General features: G+C 42.0%; 1 protein-coding gene across 2 annotated transcripts in view; it reads right to left on the bottom strand.

Moving 5' to 3' along the window:
- Window positions 1–15219, bottom strand: part of ttc3 (tetratricopeptide repeat domain 3) — a 103111-nt gene that overhangs the window by 62640 nt on the left and 25252 nt on the right. For both annotated transcript variants that reach the window (XM_061899068.1, XM_061899067.1), the window contains exons 8-11: window positions 12106–12191; window positions 9655–9749; window positions 9503–9565; window positions 9352–9406 (exon numbers count right to left, since the gene is read on the bottom strand). In XM_061899068.1, coding sequence (XP_061755052.1) covers window positions 9352–9406; window positions 9503–9565; window positions 9655–9749; window positions 12106–12191 — 299 coding nt within the window. The remainder of the gene's footprint in view (window positions 1–9351; window positions 9407–9502; window positions 9566–9654; window positions 9750–12105; window positions 12192–15219) is intronic.

Raw genomic sequence — 15219 nt, forward strand, 5'->3', positions numbered from 1 at the left:
TTATGCTAAGTGGACTTTTTAATGGAGTCCCAACTAAGGACGGATACTGTTCACATTCGATCCGATACAGTGCCAATTCCCAGGACCTGGGAATAAATACTGGTACTCCACGGTACCAATTTTAAGTAATTTTGTGTGTGTTAATAAATATTAAATCGTTCGGGCTCCAGTACTCTGGAATGCCGTCCCGGTAACAGTTCGAGATGCCACCTCAGTAGAAGCATTTAAGTCTCACCTAAAAACTCATTTGTATACTCTAGCCTTTAAAAAGACTCCCTTTTTAGACCAGTTGATCTGCCGTTTCTTTTCTCTTTCTCCTATGTCCCACTCTCCCTTGTGGAAGGGGTCCGGTCCGATCCGGTGGCCATGTACTGCTTGCCTGTGTATCGGCTGGGGACATCTCTGCGCTGCTGATCCCCCTCCGCTTGGGATGGTTTCCTGCTGGCTCCGCTCTGAACGGGACTCTCGCTGCTGTGTTGGATCCGCTTTGGACTGGACTCTCGTGACTGTGTTGGATCCATTATGTATTGAAATTTCACAGTATCATGTTAGACCCGCTCGACATCCATTGCTTTCCTCCTCTCCAAGGTTCTCATAGTCATTATTGTCACCGACGTCCCACTGGGTGTGAGTTTTTTCCTTGCCCTTATGTGGGCCTACCGAGGATGTCGTAGTGGTTTGTGTTGTGGTTTGTGCAGCCCTTTGAGACACTAGTGATTTAGGGCTATATAAGTACACATTGATTGATTGATTGATTGATTTCTTATGCTAAGTGGACTTTTTAATGGAGTCCCAACTAAGGACGGATACTGTTCACATTCGATCCGATACAGTGCCAATTCCCAGGACCTGGGAATAAATACTGGTACTCCACGGTACCAATTTTATGTAATTTTGTGTGTGTTAATAAATATTAAATCATTTTGATAATAAAACCTTCGGATTATAACTACTATCTAGTTGTACATAGTTTCATTATTATATTTCTACGTCTCATTGTAAGTATGACACAGAGTTGCAAATCCAAAACGTTAAATGGCAGTATTGTACAGTTTGAGTGCTGTTTTTTTTTTGTTGCCGCCTAAAAAGTGTTAGTTTCTAAAAAACATCATCTAAGTTTTTTTGTTTATCACGCACAAACTGATTGTAACGTGCATCTTAGTTATTGTTATCATTAACACAGGGGAGTCTAAACCAGTGGTCCCCAACCACCATCGATTGCTACCGGGCCGCAGAAGAATTTTTTAATTATTATTTTTTATTTTTCAATTATTATAATTTTTTATTAAAACAACATAAAAAACACAAGATAGACTTACAATTAGTGCACCAACCCAAAAAACCTCCCTTTTTCATGACAAAAAAAATAAAAATAAAAGAACCCACCCCCACCCCCCCGCGGGACAGATTATCAAGCAGCGGCGGTCACGCCCAGGAATCATTTTTGGTGATTTAACCCCCAATTCCAACCCTTGATCCTGAGTGCCAAGCAGGGAGGTAAAGGGTCCCATTTTTATAGTCTTTGGTATGACTCGGCCAGGGTTAGAACTCACGGCCTACCAATCTCCTGTGCACTAAAGATGTGACTTTAAAGTTTTACTACTTACGTATAAAATACTACACGGTCTAGCTCCATCCTATCTTGCCGATTGTATTGTACCATATGTCCCGGCAAGAAATCTGCCTTCAAAGGACTCCGGCTTATTAGTGATTCCCAAAGCCCAAAAAAAGTCTGCGGGCGATAGAGCGTTTTCCGTTCGGGCTCCAGTACTCTGGAATGCCCTCCCGGCAACAGTTCGAGATGCTACCTCAGTAGAAGCATTTGATTCCCATCTTAAAATTAATTTGTAAACTCTAGCCTTTAAATAGACCCCCTTTTTAGACCAGTTGATGTGTCGTTTCTTTTCTTTTCTCCTATGCCCCCTCCCCCTTGTGATTTTGATTGATTGATTGATTGAATCTCGGGGCGGACACTCTAACCCAGGGGTGTCAAACTCAAATACAGGGAGGGCCAAAATTTAAAACTGAACAAAACCGCGGGCCAGGGTTGAACAAATTAACCTTTTAGGTGGTAGTGTGTATTGTAGAGTTAGTGCTGCAAGGGGTTCTGGGTATTTGTTCTGTTGTGTTACCGTGCGGATGCTCTCCCGAAATGTGTTTGTCATTCTTGTTTGGTGGGGGTTTACTGTGTGGTGCATATTTGTAACAGTGCTAAAGTTGTTTATACGTCCACCCTCAGTGTGACCTGTATAGCTGTTGACTGAGTATGCTTTGCATTCACTTATGAGTGTGTACAAGCTGCTTATATTATGAGGCTTAGCCGGCACGCTGTTTGTATGGAGGATAAGGGGACGTGACGACAGGTTGTATAGAACGTTAAAAGGCAGTGCCTTTAAGGCACGGCCCCCAATATTGTTGTCCGGGTGGAAATTGGGAGATATTCACGAGAATGGTTGCCCAGGGAGATTTTCGGGAGGGCCACTGAACTTCGGGAGTCTCCCGGGAAAATCGGGAGGGTTGGCAAGTATGAGCATTAGCGGTGAATGCAGTGTTAGAGCGGCACCGCCTCTGTATAATACCGGCGGGCCAGCTCTAATGTTAATTTGACATTGCCTCCAGGGCCAAATGAAATTACATGGCGGGCCAAATCTGGCCCGTGGGCCAGAGTTTGACACCCATGCTCTAACCACTGGGCCACGACTATCAATGCAGCCAATATTACATACAAATAATGTGTCATGAGATATGCAAATATAAATGAAATACACAGAGGACACAAGTAAAAGGCATTTAAATGAGCTCAAATGTACCTACAAACGAGGCATGTTTTTTTAATATTGTTTTTAACATGGCTGTGCAGCACTTTGGAAACGTTATTGTTGTTTAAATGTGCTATATAAATAAAGTGGATTGGATTAAGGACTCTAGCCTAAATAGCATGTTATTATCAATTCGTTTGCAGTCACGCACTGAGCAAATATGCCTGATAAGCACTCCACATAAGTCAATAATAAAGCTCACCTTTGTGTAGTCAAGCACAGCGTGTTGTCCTGATGTACTTTACATAATTACTTGGTAGTACTTTTGTATTAGTGACTGTAATGCTTTAATTTGGAGCTAAAGTTCATCCATCCCATCCATTTTCTACCGCCTATTCCCTTTCGGGGTCGCGGGGGGGCGCTGGCGCCCATCTCAGCTACAATCGGGCGGAAGGCGGGGTACACCCCGGACAAGTCGCCACCTCATCGCAGGGCCAACACAGGTAGACAGACAACATTCACACTCACATTCACACACTGGGGCCAATTTAGTGTTGCCAATCAACCTATTCCTAGGTGCATGTCTTTGGAGGTGGGAGGAAGCCGGAGTACCCGGAGGGAACCCACGCATTCACGGGGAGAACATGCAAACTCCACACAGAAAGATCCCGAGCATGGATTTGAACCCAGGACTGCAGGAACTTCGTATTGTGAGGCAGACGCACTAACCCCTCTGCCACCGTGAAGTGGAGCTAAAGTTGTTTTCATTTATTGTATGTTATAATCGGTAAACAGTACCGTATTTTTCACAGTATAAGTCGCACCTGCCGAAAATGCATAATAAAAAAGGAAAAAACATAAGTTGCACTGGAGCGTAAGTCGCATTTTTGGGGGAAATTTATTTGATAAAACCCAACACCAAGAATAGACATTTAAAAGGCAATTTAAAATAAATACAGAATAGTGAACAACAGGCTGAATAAGTGTACGTTATATGACGCATAAATAACCAACTGAGAAGGTGCCTGGTATGTTAACATAACATATTATGGTAAGAGTCATTCAAATAACTATAACATATAGAACATGCTATACGTTTACCAAACAATCTGTCACTCCTAATCGCTAAATCACATGAAAACGTGTACATATACGTGAATGAGCTAAATAATAAAATTTTATTGTTTACGGTAATGTGTTAATAATTTCACACATAAGTCGGTCCTGACTATAAGTCGCACCCCTGGCCAAACAATGAAAAAAACTGCGACTTATAGTCCGGAAAAATACAGTAGTTAGATGATGTTACTTCTGCCAAATCACTTCCTGTCGGTTGACTTCCTGTATTCGTTCGAAAGCAAGTCGTACATGTTGCGGTCTTCTGTGGTAATCTCTGTTGCCATCCTACCCAAAGCAGCGAAGAAGCAATGCCGTAAGTTGTCTTTAACAAGTTAACATGTCGGACACGTTGAAAAATTCTAATAGTGCCAATGTAGCGGCGGACAGCTGTCTCGTCAGCTGATGCGCGAGCTCGCAACCACGGCGGCTTGGCAACCAGCCAAACCCCACTTCAATCAATGTCAACCAGTGTTTATTTACATAGCCCTAAATCACAAGTGTCTCAAAGGGCTGCACAAGCCACGACATCCGCGGTACAGAGACCACATAAGGGCAAAAAAAAAAAAAAAAACTCACCCCAGTGGGACGGTGATGTGAATGACTATGGGACAAGACCCTTGGACAAGACCGCATATGTGGGCAACCCACTCCCCTGTAGGGAAGACCGAAAACAATGGACGTCGAGTGGGTCTAACATAATATTGTGAAAGTCCAGTCCATAGTGGATCTAATAATAGTGAGAGTCCAGTCCATAGTAGACCATCCCAAGCAAAGACGGGTCAGCAGCGCAGATGTCCCTAACCGATGCACAGGCAAGTGGTCCACCCCGTCCTGACTCTGGACAGCCAGCACATCATCCATGGCCACAGGACCACTTAATAGAATTATATTTTATTGTAGCGCAAGTCCGCACCCCTATTCACCTGGGCAACCCCAGTTAAGGTGTATATAATTTGGCATTAGTTCAGCTAGTCGGCTTATAAGATCAGAGCCTACGTAATGCGCGAGCCCGATAATTAGACAGCTGTGTCAAATCAAGAAGTACAAAAAAACGCCACCACAGCGCAGTGGAAAAAAGTTTAGTTCCTTACAGAGAACCCAGAGTTGTGCCCAAAGTGATTTGATTTTGTACGGTGTCCGAGTGCCCAGAAAGGCGTCTCATAAGTAAAATTTATTATTATTATTATTATTATTATTATTATTATTAAAGTGTACCAAAACCAAAAGCTGAACGGACAGCTGGTAAGATTGTGTGCATGTGGCGTGCTTAGTCTGGAGCAGGGGTCGGGAACCTTTTTGGCTGAGAGAACCAAGAAGCCAAATATTTTAAAATGTATTTCCGTAAGAGCCATTAATAATAATATTTTTTTTACACTGAACACAACCAATCACGTGCATTTTTAAGTAAAACCAACATTTCTAGGGTATAATAAGTCTGTTATTCTCTCTAATAACATTGTTATTCTGAAGCTAACTGTGGAGGGGGTGTGGCCTGCGGGCCTGCAGCGAAGCGGGGTGTGCCAGGACCGGCCTCGAAATCAGCAACAGGTGCGCAGTCGGCCCACTTGGGCCTTGTTATCTAATCACCTGTCGCTCTGTTATAAGCAGCAGCCATGAGAAGAGACAGCGTTGGGGTTGGAGCCAGAGTGCGAGCGAGAACGAAAGAGAAAAAGACAATTGCTGGAAAGCAACTGAGAGACTTATTGAAAAATAAAACAATATTGTAACCCTGAAACAGGCTCTCATATCGGTGCTTGGTGGTCTGAAGAACCCCCAAGAGGGCAAGCCCCACACTAACCAATAATAAATAACTTTTTACCATTAACGCAACTTCTTGAACAGGTGCGGTAGAAAACGGATGGATGGATTAAAATGCACGAGAATGTTTTATATTTTGAACGTTACTTTTAACACTGTGATTACAAGCGGAATTATTCATTACTTAGCGTGTTATGCAGTGTCAGCTCGGATTTATCCGAGAGCCAGATGCAGTCATCAAAAGAGCCCCATCTGGCTCTAGAGCCATAGGTTACCTACCCCTGGTCTGGAGGATAAAAACGCGCAGTGTTTTCTGTAACTGTTGTTCGGTAAGGAAGTGTTGATATTAGGGCTGGGCGATACGGCCTTTTTTTAATACCTCTATATTTTTAGGCCTTTGATTGATTGATTGAAACTTTTATTAGTAGATTGCACAGTTCAGTATATTCCGTACAACTGACCACTAAATGGTAACACCCGAATAAGTTTTTCAACCGGTTTAAGTCGGGGTCCACGTTAATCAATTCATGGTCATTCGCGATACACAATATATATCTCAATATTTTGCCTTAGCCTTGAATGAACACTTGATGCATATAATCACAGCAGTATGATGATTCTATGTGCCTACATTAAAACATTCTAGTTAGGGGTGTAACGGTACGTATATTTGTATTGAACCGTTTCGGTACGGGGGTTCCGGTTCGGTGCGGAGGAGTACCGGACGAGTTTCACACCAACATATGAAGTAGCCGCATAGGCTAAAGCAGGGGTCGGGAACCTTTTTGGCTGCGAGAGCCAAGAAGCCAAATATTCTAAAATGTATTTCCGTAAGAGCCGAATAATATTTTTTTAACCCTGAACACAACGAAATGCGTGCATTTTTAAGTCAGACTAACATTTCTAGAGTATAGTAGGTCTCTTATTCTTTGTGATAACATTGTTATTCTGAAGCTAACTGTGGAGGGGGCGTGGCATGCGGGCCTGCAGTGAAGCGGTGTGTTGCCAGGACCGGCCTCGAAATCAGCGACAGGTGCGTAGATGGCCCACCTGGGCCTTGTTGCCTAATCACCTGTCGCTATGTTATAAGCAGCAGCCAGGAGGAGAGACGGGGTTGGTGCTGGAGCCAGAGTTGCTGGAAAGCAACTGAGAGACTTATTGAAAAATGAAACAATACTGTAACCCTGAAACAGGGTCTCATGTCGGTTTCAGAGCTTCCGAGTTGCGAAACTGTATCGTGTACTGACTACTGGTGTACATATTTAAACGGTCCTCAAACGGATTTGAATCAGAATATTAGGCATTACCTGCGTTTTCTGGGCCTGTAAAAAAATAATACCGTAGAATTAGTTTGAATATGAGAAAAATAAAATTGCCTAAAACGTTTGCTTACCTGTAACAAAATGATCTGAACATATCTTCGGTGACTGGGAGGGCTCGTCTTTCCTATTTATGCTGGCAAACCATGCCCTTCGCCGATCTTCGCTTATTTTCTGGGTTAGTTTGCCTTCGTGGCACCGAATTTTAGGAATACTAAAGAATCTACGTTTGACTGAACTTTGGCGGCGAATAGTGCACCCATTAACCCAACACGAAACTACCGTATTGTGTGCTTTTGGCTACCTGTGTGACGATTGTTTGCCTTCCAAAATGTCGCACGACCCTTCGTGACCCGGATGAATGACGTCACATGAAAAGCATGTGTTCAAACCATCTGTTTTTTTTAATTGTTTAATTTGCATTGCCTCACACGATGAACACCACACATATTTCTATATGACGCCGGATAAAACTCCGGGAGCAGTCACTTTTTTTGCGCTCGCTATCCAGGTACTTTCCCGGCTATTATCCGGCAACAGCCGTGTTTCTGTAGAGAGGAAAAGCGGAACTGCAAACATTGCGGAAATAACATTATTCGCCGTGCGTCGGTTAAATACAAATATATTCCACAACCCCAAACATGTCTTTTTCAAAGCCTGCAGTGAAGAGAAAAGGTTCGTGGTGAGCAAAAAAAATTCCAGGAAAAGTGGGAGATGCAATATTTCTTTGTTGAGCACAGGGGCACCCCGACGTGACTTATATGCACAGACAGTTGTGGTGCACAAGGGATTCAATTTGAAACGTCATTATACAACTAGACATGCTGAGGAGTATGCAACATTTTTTTTAGGAAATATTTTCTCGCGGCCCAGCCTCACCTAGACTCTGCATCCAGTGGCCCCTAGATGAAGTGAGTTTGAGACCCCTGCTTTAAACACTATGCTCATTATTCTTTGCATTTAAAAACACTTTTGAGTTATAAACATGAATAGAACATTTGAGCATTGTTTGTATTTCATTACTGTAATTTTTTTTTTTCTCTACTTTCCTGCCACTTCATTTTACACACAATGGCATTTTTACCGAGCCCTTTTCTTTATTTGATAATACCACAATATTGTACTGTGATCTTAATACCGTGAGATTACGATTTTGTTACATCTTTACTTTTGAGACCTCCCATGAACAGCAGAAAGACTATTGGATTTTTGCAGCGTGTTTGTTGTGTGCCGCTCCTTAAAGGCCTACTGAAAGCCACTACTACCGACCACGCAGTCTGATAGTTTATATATCAATGATGAAATATCTACATTGCAACACATGCCAATATGGCCGCTTTAGTTTACTAAATTGCAATTTTAGATTTCCCGCGGAGTTTCTTGTTGAAAACGTCGCGGAATGATGACGCGTGTTTGTGAGGTTATTGGTTGGAGGGGACATATTAGCTCAGCACCACTTGCGGGTAAAAGTTGTCTCTTTTCATCCCGCAATTACACAGTATTTTGGACATGTGTGTTGCTGAATCTTTTGCAATTTGTTCAATTAATAATGGAGAAGTTAAAGTAGAAAGATGGCGGTGGGAAGCTTTAGCCTTTAGCCACACAAACACACGGTGTTTCCTTGTTTAAAATTCCCGGAGGTGAAGCTTTACTATGGATCAGAGCGGTCAAGCGAATATGGTTCCCGACCACTTGTTAACCGGCAGGTTTCAGGGAGAAAATTGTGGTAAAAGGTCGCCTCTTACCGGGGATCAGGGTAGCTTCTGTCCTGCTGCCGTGACTTCTCTTAGAGACACACCCCTCCGACTATCAGGTATTATTTAACTCACTTAAACACTAGCAACAAAATAGAAAGATAAGAGATTTCCCATAATTATCTTAGTAAATGTGTCTAAAAACATCTGAATCTCTCCCAATGTAATCGCCTAATTTTTTTTTTTTTCCCTAGTCCTTTACTTTAAATTTCCTCATCCACGAATCTTTCATCTTCGCTCAAATTAATGGGGAAATTGGCGCTTTCTCGATCCGAATAGCTCTTTCTGCTGGAGGCTCACATTGTAAACAATGTGAGGAGCCCTCACAACGGTGACGTCATCGTCTGCTACTTCCGGTAAAGGCAAGGCTTTTTTATTAGCGACCAAAAGTTGCAAACTTTTTCGGCGATGTTCTCTACTAAATCCTTTCAGCAAAAATATGGCAATATCGAGAAATGTTCAAGTATGACACATAGAATGGACCTGCTATCCCCGTTTAAATAAGAAAATCTCATTTCAGTAGGCCTTTAAGCCACTGTTGTATTTGATATACATGAAACTTAAAAGTTTTATCCAAATCACTAGAGCACAATTCACAAAATAAAAAAATGAAGAAGCACAAAACCAGCACAAAAGATGTACCTTCGCCCAGAGAGGTTCTAGCAGAGTGGCTCGTTTTCCATCGAAAGCAGCTTCTCTGCAAGTGCAAGCGTTTGTGAATGAGTCAAACTTGTCATTAAGGAATACAACCAATCCTTTTTACAGAACACCAGTATAGAATGCATGTACTTACATATATTTCTTACAGCGGATGTAACAAAGCGCCCGGTTGCCATAGATGACGTGGTTTTCAGGGCTTTGAGAGAAGAAAATCAATTAACTTAATACCGTTTGTACTGCAGGTCAAATACAGGTAACGTTGACAACCTTGTGTCAGCTCCTTACTAGCATTTGATGGCTTTGGAATAAATGTGCACGGCGCTTTCATACTTCTGCTCCTGAAACAGGTCATTGCCTTTCTGCTTGAGGAGATTACTGGCCTGGATGAAGAACACAAGTATTCCGATTACATTCAACGATCAGTGATCCCTTCAATTAATGAATTAAGATCTGCACTGTAAATCTATGCATATATCAGAGGTGAAAAAAAAACATCACACCTGAATCGGGATTCTTATTCATCCCAATTTTTAAATTGATCTTTTCTTATATATATATATATTTTTTAAATTGACAAGAAAAAAAAATAAAAACTGGAAAGTTTTAATATAAATGGTAAATGGGTTATACTTGTATAGCGCTTTTCTATCTTCAAGGTACTCAAAGCTCTGACACTATTTCCACATTCACACACACACACACATATACACACTGATGGTGGGAGCTGCCATGCAAGGCCCTAACCACGATCCATCAGGAGCAAGGGTGAAGTGTCTTGCTCAAGGACACAACGGACATGACGAAGTTGGTAGGTGGTGAGGATTGAACCAGGAACCCTCAGGTTGCTGGCACGGCTACTCTCCCAACCGCGCCACGCCGTACCCAAATAAGAATTTGAAAAATATGTTTGATCATCACCATACAACATGGGTTTTTTTTTAACCTGTAACCTATTTTGAAAAAGTTTAATTAGGGACCGAATGTCCCTTTGGGACAGAAGACCCTATTGTATTTCTAAGGTTTTATTATTATTATACTGCCGCCTCTGTGAGCTGTAATTTGACCCCCTTAACATGCTTTAAAACTCACCAAATTCTACACAGACACACACACACACAATCAGGACTGGCGAATATTTCCATCTAATAAAAAAAACAAATCCCAAAACTCAAAATTGTGCTCTAGCGCCCCCTAGGACAAAACACAGACAAAACTGCTTGTAACTTCAGTCAGGAATGTCGTAGAGACATGAAACAAAAACTTCTATGTAGGTCTGACTTAGACCTACATTTCATACACTTACATCCTTCAGCAAAAATCTACAGGAAGTTGGCAAAAACCTCTTCAAAACAAAAGTTTTCTAAAAAATTTCATTTTTGCCTCTTTGAGCTGGAATTTGACCCCCTTAAAATGCTTAAAAACTCAAACTCGACACACACATCAGGACTGGTGAAAATTACGATCTAAAAATAAAAACAACACCGAAAACTCAAAATTGCGCTCGAGCACCCCATTGAAATAAAACACTGACGACAAAACTGCTCTTGGGAAAAAACACAAGACAAAACTGCTTGTAACTTCAGTTAGGAATGTCGTGGGGACATGAAACAAAAACCTCTATGTAGGTCTGACTTAGACCTACATTTCATACACGTACATCCTTCAGCAAAAATATACAGGAAGTTGGCAAAAACCTCTTCAAAACAAAAGTTTCCTAAAAAATGTAATTTTTGCCTCTTTGAGCTGGAATTTGACCCCCTTAAAATGCTTAAAAACTCAAACTCGACACACACATCAGGACTGGTGAAAATTACGATCTAAAAAATAAACAACCCCCAAAACTCAAAATTGCGCTCGAGCACCCCATTGGAATAAAACACTGACAAAACTGCTCGTGGGAAAAAAAACACAAGACAAAACTGCTTGTAACTTCCGGTAGGAATTTCATAGAGAAAAGAAACAAAAACCTCTATGTAGGTCTCATTTAGACCTACATTTCAGTAATTGACATCCTTCACCAAAAATCAACAGGAAGTTGGCAATTACCCCTTCAAAACAAAAGTTTTGTAAAAACACGTCACCTTTTTTCAAACCTTATCTCCTCTGAGCGCGTTTGTTGTGTCGGCTTCAAACTCGCACAGGAAAGAGATTGAACCCTTCTGATTAAAAGTTGCGCAAAAAGTTTTAATAACTACTTCGGTTTTGATTTTACGAGCCTTCAAATAACTTCTGTGCTGATGCTGCTGCGCTGCTGCCATCTGAAGATGGCTGCTTAAAAGCAGGAAGCACCAGCGTGACCACACAATGCAGAGAAGGTAGGTACTGTGCGGGTAAAGATATTTTGACTGGGTGAAAGAAGGAGGCACCAGTTTGACTCCAGGATACAGAGAAATTAGGTAATGTGCAGGTAAAGATATGTTGTCTGGGTGATGGCAGGAAGCACCACCGTGTATGGGTGACAAAAAGAAGCAATAGTGTGACCCCTAGGATGCAGGGAAGGTAGGTAATGTGCAGGTAAAGTTATGTTGAATGGGTAAAGGCAGGAAACACCAGCAAAAGTCGGTCCCGTCCATCGCTGCTTGCAGCTTTAATTCTAATTATTATACCAAATGACATATTGCGAGAATCGTGTTGAATCGAATAGTCTCCTTAGGAATCGGATCAAATCGTTAGGTTCTCAAAAATTCACACTCCTAGCGTACATTAACCATTATTACAGGGTTTGTGTCGACTTACCTCAACTTGGCAGTCGAGAGCCTTACTTCTTAGCATCTCCATGGTCTGGGCCGTAGATTCTGTCATTCTGAAGATGAAATTCCCATCTGAAAAAGTTGAACAGGCGCTTTTATTGTCCATTCTGAAAGTCCAACTGAGGCTGCATCGCAATGTCCTCTAAAAGCCTGAAAATGGAAGTAACCTGTAGGTCAGGGGTCTCAAACTCAATTTACCTGGGGGCATCTGGATGCAGAAAGTGGGTGAGGCTGGGCCGCAAGAAAATATTTCTTTGAAAAATCTAACATGCACTTTTTATTGAATTCACCTTCTTTGAATGTCTTTCCCGCCCTAGCTTGCATCATACTTGCCAACTCTTGCGATCTTTCCGGGTAACACCCGAATATCAGTGCCCCTCCCGACAATCTCCCAGGGCAATCATTCTCCCGGTTTTCACCCGAACAACAATAATAAGGACGTGCCGTGATGGCACTGCCTTTAGCATCCTCTACAACCTGCCGTCTCATCCGCTTTTGCAACGTACAAACAGTGTGCCGGCTCAGTCACATATTGTGGGAGGCTTCTGCAGACCTACGGAAGTGACTGCAAGACATACTTGTTCAACAGCCATACAGGTCACACTGAGGGTGGCCGTATAAACAACTTTAACACTGTTACAAATATGCGCCACATTGTAAACCCACATCAAACAAGATTGACAAACATTTTGGGAGAACATCCGCACCGTAAAACAACACAAACACAACAGAACAAATACCCGGAATCCAATGCAGCCCTAACTCTTCCGGGCTACAATAGGGGGCGCGCTTGTGGGAGGCGGGGGTGTATATTGTAGCCAGGAAGAATTAGGGCTGCATTTCATTCTGGGTATTTGTTCTGTTGTATTTAGGTGCGGATATTCTCCCAAAATGTGCTTGTCATTCTTGTTTGGTGTGGGTTAACAGTGTGGCGCATATTTGTAACAGTGTTAAAGTTGTTTATTAGGCCACCCTCAGTGTGACCTGTGTGGCTGTTGATCAACTATGTCTTGCAGTCGCTTGCTGCGTCTTCAGAAGCCAAATACAACACGTGGTTGGGCTGGCAGGCTGTTTGTACAGGTTGTAAAGGACGCGCAGTGCCTCCACGGTGCTCCCTTAATATTGTTGTTTGGGTGAAATTCGGAGAATGATTGCCCCTGGAAGGGCACTGAAAATTGAGAGTCTCCCGGAAAAATCGAGGGTATATAAGTATGACGCTGTAAAGCGCCATTCATATAAAACTCGCGGGCCGCGCCAACATTAAATTTTCACATCAGGGTGCGGGCCACAAAATAATGTCCCTGTTTGAGACCCCTGCTGTAGGTGAATTAACAGCTATGGTCTACAATGGTAGGTTGGGAGTTCAAACCCCGGCAGAGTCATACCAAAGACTATAAAAATGGGACCCATTACCTCCCTGTTTTGCACTCAGCATCAAGGGTTAGAATTGGGGGTTAATTCATTACAAATGATTCCCGGGCGCGGCACCGCTGCTGCTCACTACTCCCTTCACCTCCCAGGGGGTGAACAAGGGGATGGGTCAAATGCAGAGGACAAATTTCACCACACCTAGTGTGTGTGTGACAATTATTGGTACTTTGATTCTGATGCAGGGAACATGAATCTATCGTAAACGGTACATTTAAAAAAAAAAAATGGAGGGACATGAAGTCAAGGTTCTAAACTGCAATAAACGCCAGCTGACACCAAAATGCCACGATTTAATTCATCTTAATCTGCCACGTATGTTATCCAGCAGCTATAAAAAACTATAAAAGGAAATTGCTGAATAGACGTCTGCAAAAATGTTGACACACGTAAGACTGAGGATTCTCGTCTGTGCAGCGTGAGCACTGATCCTGCAGCCATGTGTGGAACTGTCAGTTTGTAAATAAACAAAATGCCGACTGTTTCTGTCAAAACGGTGATGCGTGTTGATAAATCACATTGCGTGTGCTAAATAAAATTTGCATCTACTCCTCCAATATTGTGGGCATTTTGATGATCAGCATATATTTAGCATAATAATGACGACCGACGCAAAATGGATAGCACGCCTTATTCCGCTCACTTAACACTTTGCACACATTTAGTAGATCAGCTTTGCGTGTGCTATCAAGTTTGCACGTGTTTTAGTATGTGCAAACCTTTCGTAAATCAGGCCTTTGGTCTTCCTGGTGAATTTCGTAAACAAGCGGATACGATAGTATGTTGAAGAGGTCCATTTAGCCAACTGATGTGTATTTATAAATGGTTGATTTATATATTCTAGTAAGGTAACTTTTTGTACCGGATAAGTTTTGGCTACCTTGCTTCTGCAGCCTTCATCAGAGGTGTCACATGATGTCAGCGTGATGTTGTCTGTGACGTTTCATATGGTTATATAGGGACACCAATCTATATAACACGTCACAGACAACATCACGTGACACCTCTGATGAAGGCTGCAGAAGCAAGGTAGCCGAAACTTTTTGGGTACTAAACTTTACCTTACTAGCCTGTATAAATCAACCTTTTCTAAAAGCGGATACGATGAAAGCCGTGTGCCACCATTCTGTAGATATGCAGAACAGGTGGGATTAATACTGAAACTGAAATGTTTTTGTTAGACATTGTTACATCCCTAGTCCATTAACAAATAAAAAATTAAGGGCGGTCACGACATGCTCTTGACGCAAATGTTGGTAAATTTTTTAGGGCATTATGGCAAATGACGAGGGCGGTTGCGGATTTTGCTGCAGTTAAATTCAAAGCCAGGAGTTGTTTCTTTTCTAAATCTTAATTTTTTTGAGTTATGTTGCTAAAAAACAAACAGTGGTGGAAAAATAACCTTGGCAGAGGTAATGAAGCGTGTTACGTTTGTCTAGAGCAGGGGTCACCAACCTTTTTGAAACCAAGAGCTACTTCTTGGGTACTGATTAATGCGAAGGGTTACCAGTTTGATACACACTTAAATAAATTGCCAGAAATAGCCAATTTGTTCAATTTACCTTTAATAAATAAATCTAAATATACATAAAAAAATGGGTATTTCTGTAAGTCATTCCGTCGTACCTTTTTTTTTTTCTTTTACGGAAGGTTTTTTGATGAAATAAAAAAA

This window comes from Nerophis ophidion, linkage group LG04 (assembly GCF_033978795.1).
Source record: "Nerophis ophidion isolate RoL-2023_Sa linkage group LG04, RoL_Noph_v1.0, whole genome shotgun sequence".
Taxonomy (NCBI): Eukaryota; Metazoa; Chordata; class Actinopteri; order Syngnathiformes; family Syngnathidae; genus Nerophis; species Nerophis ophidion.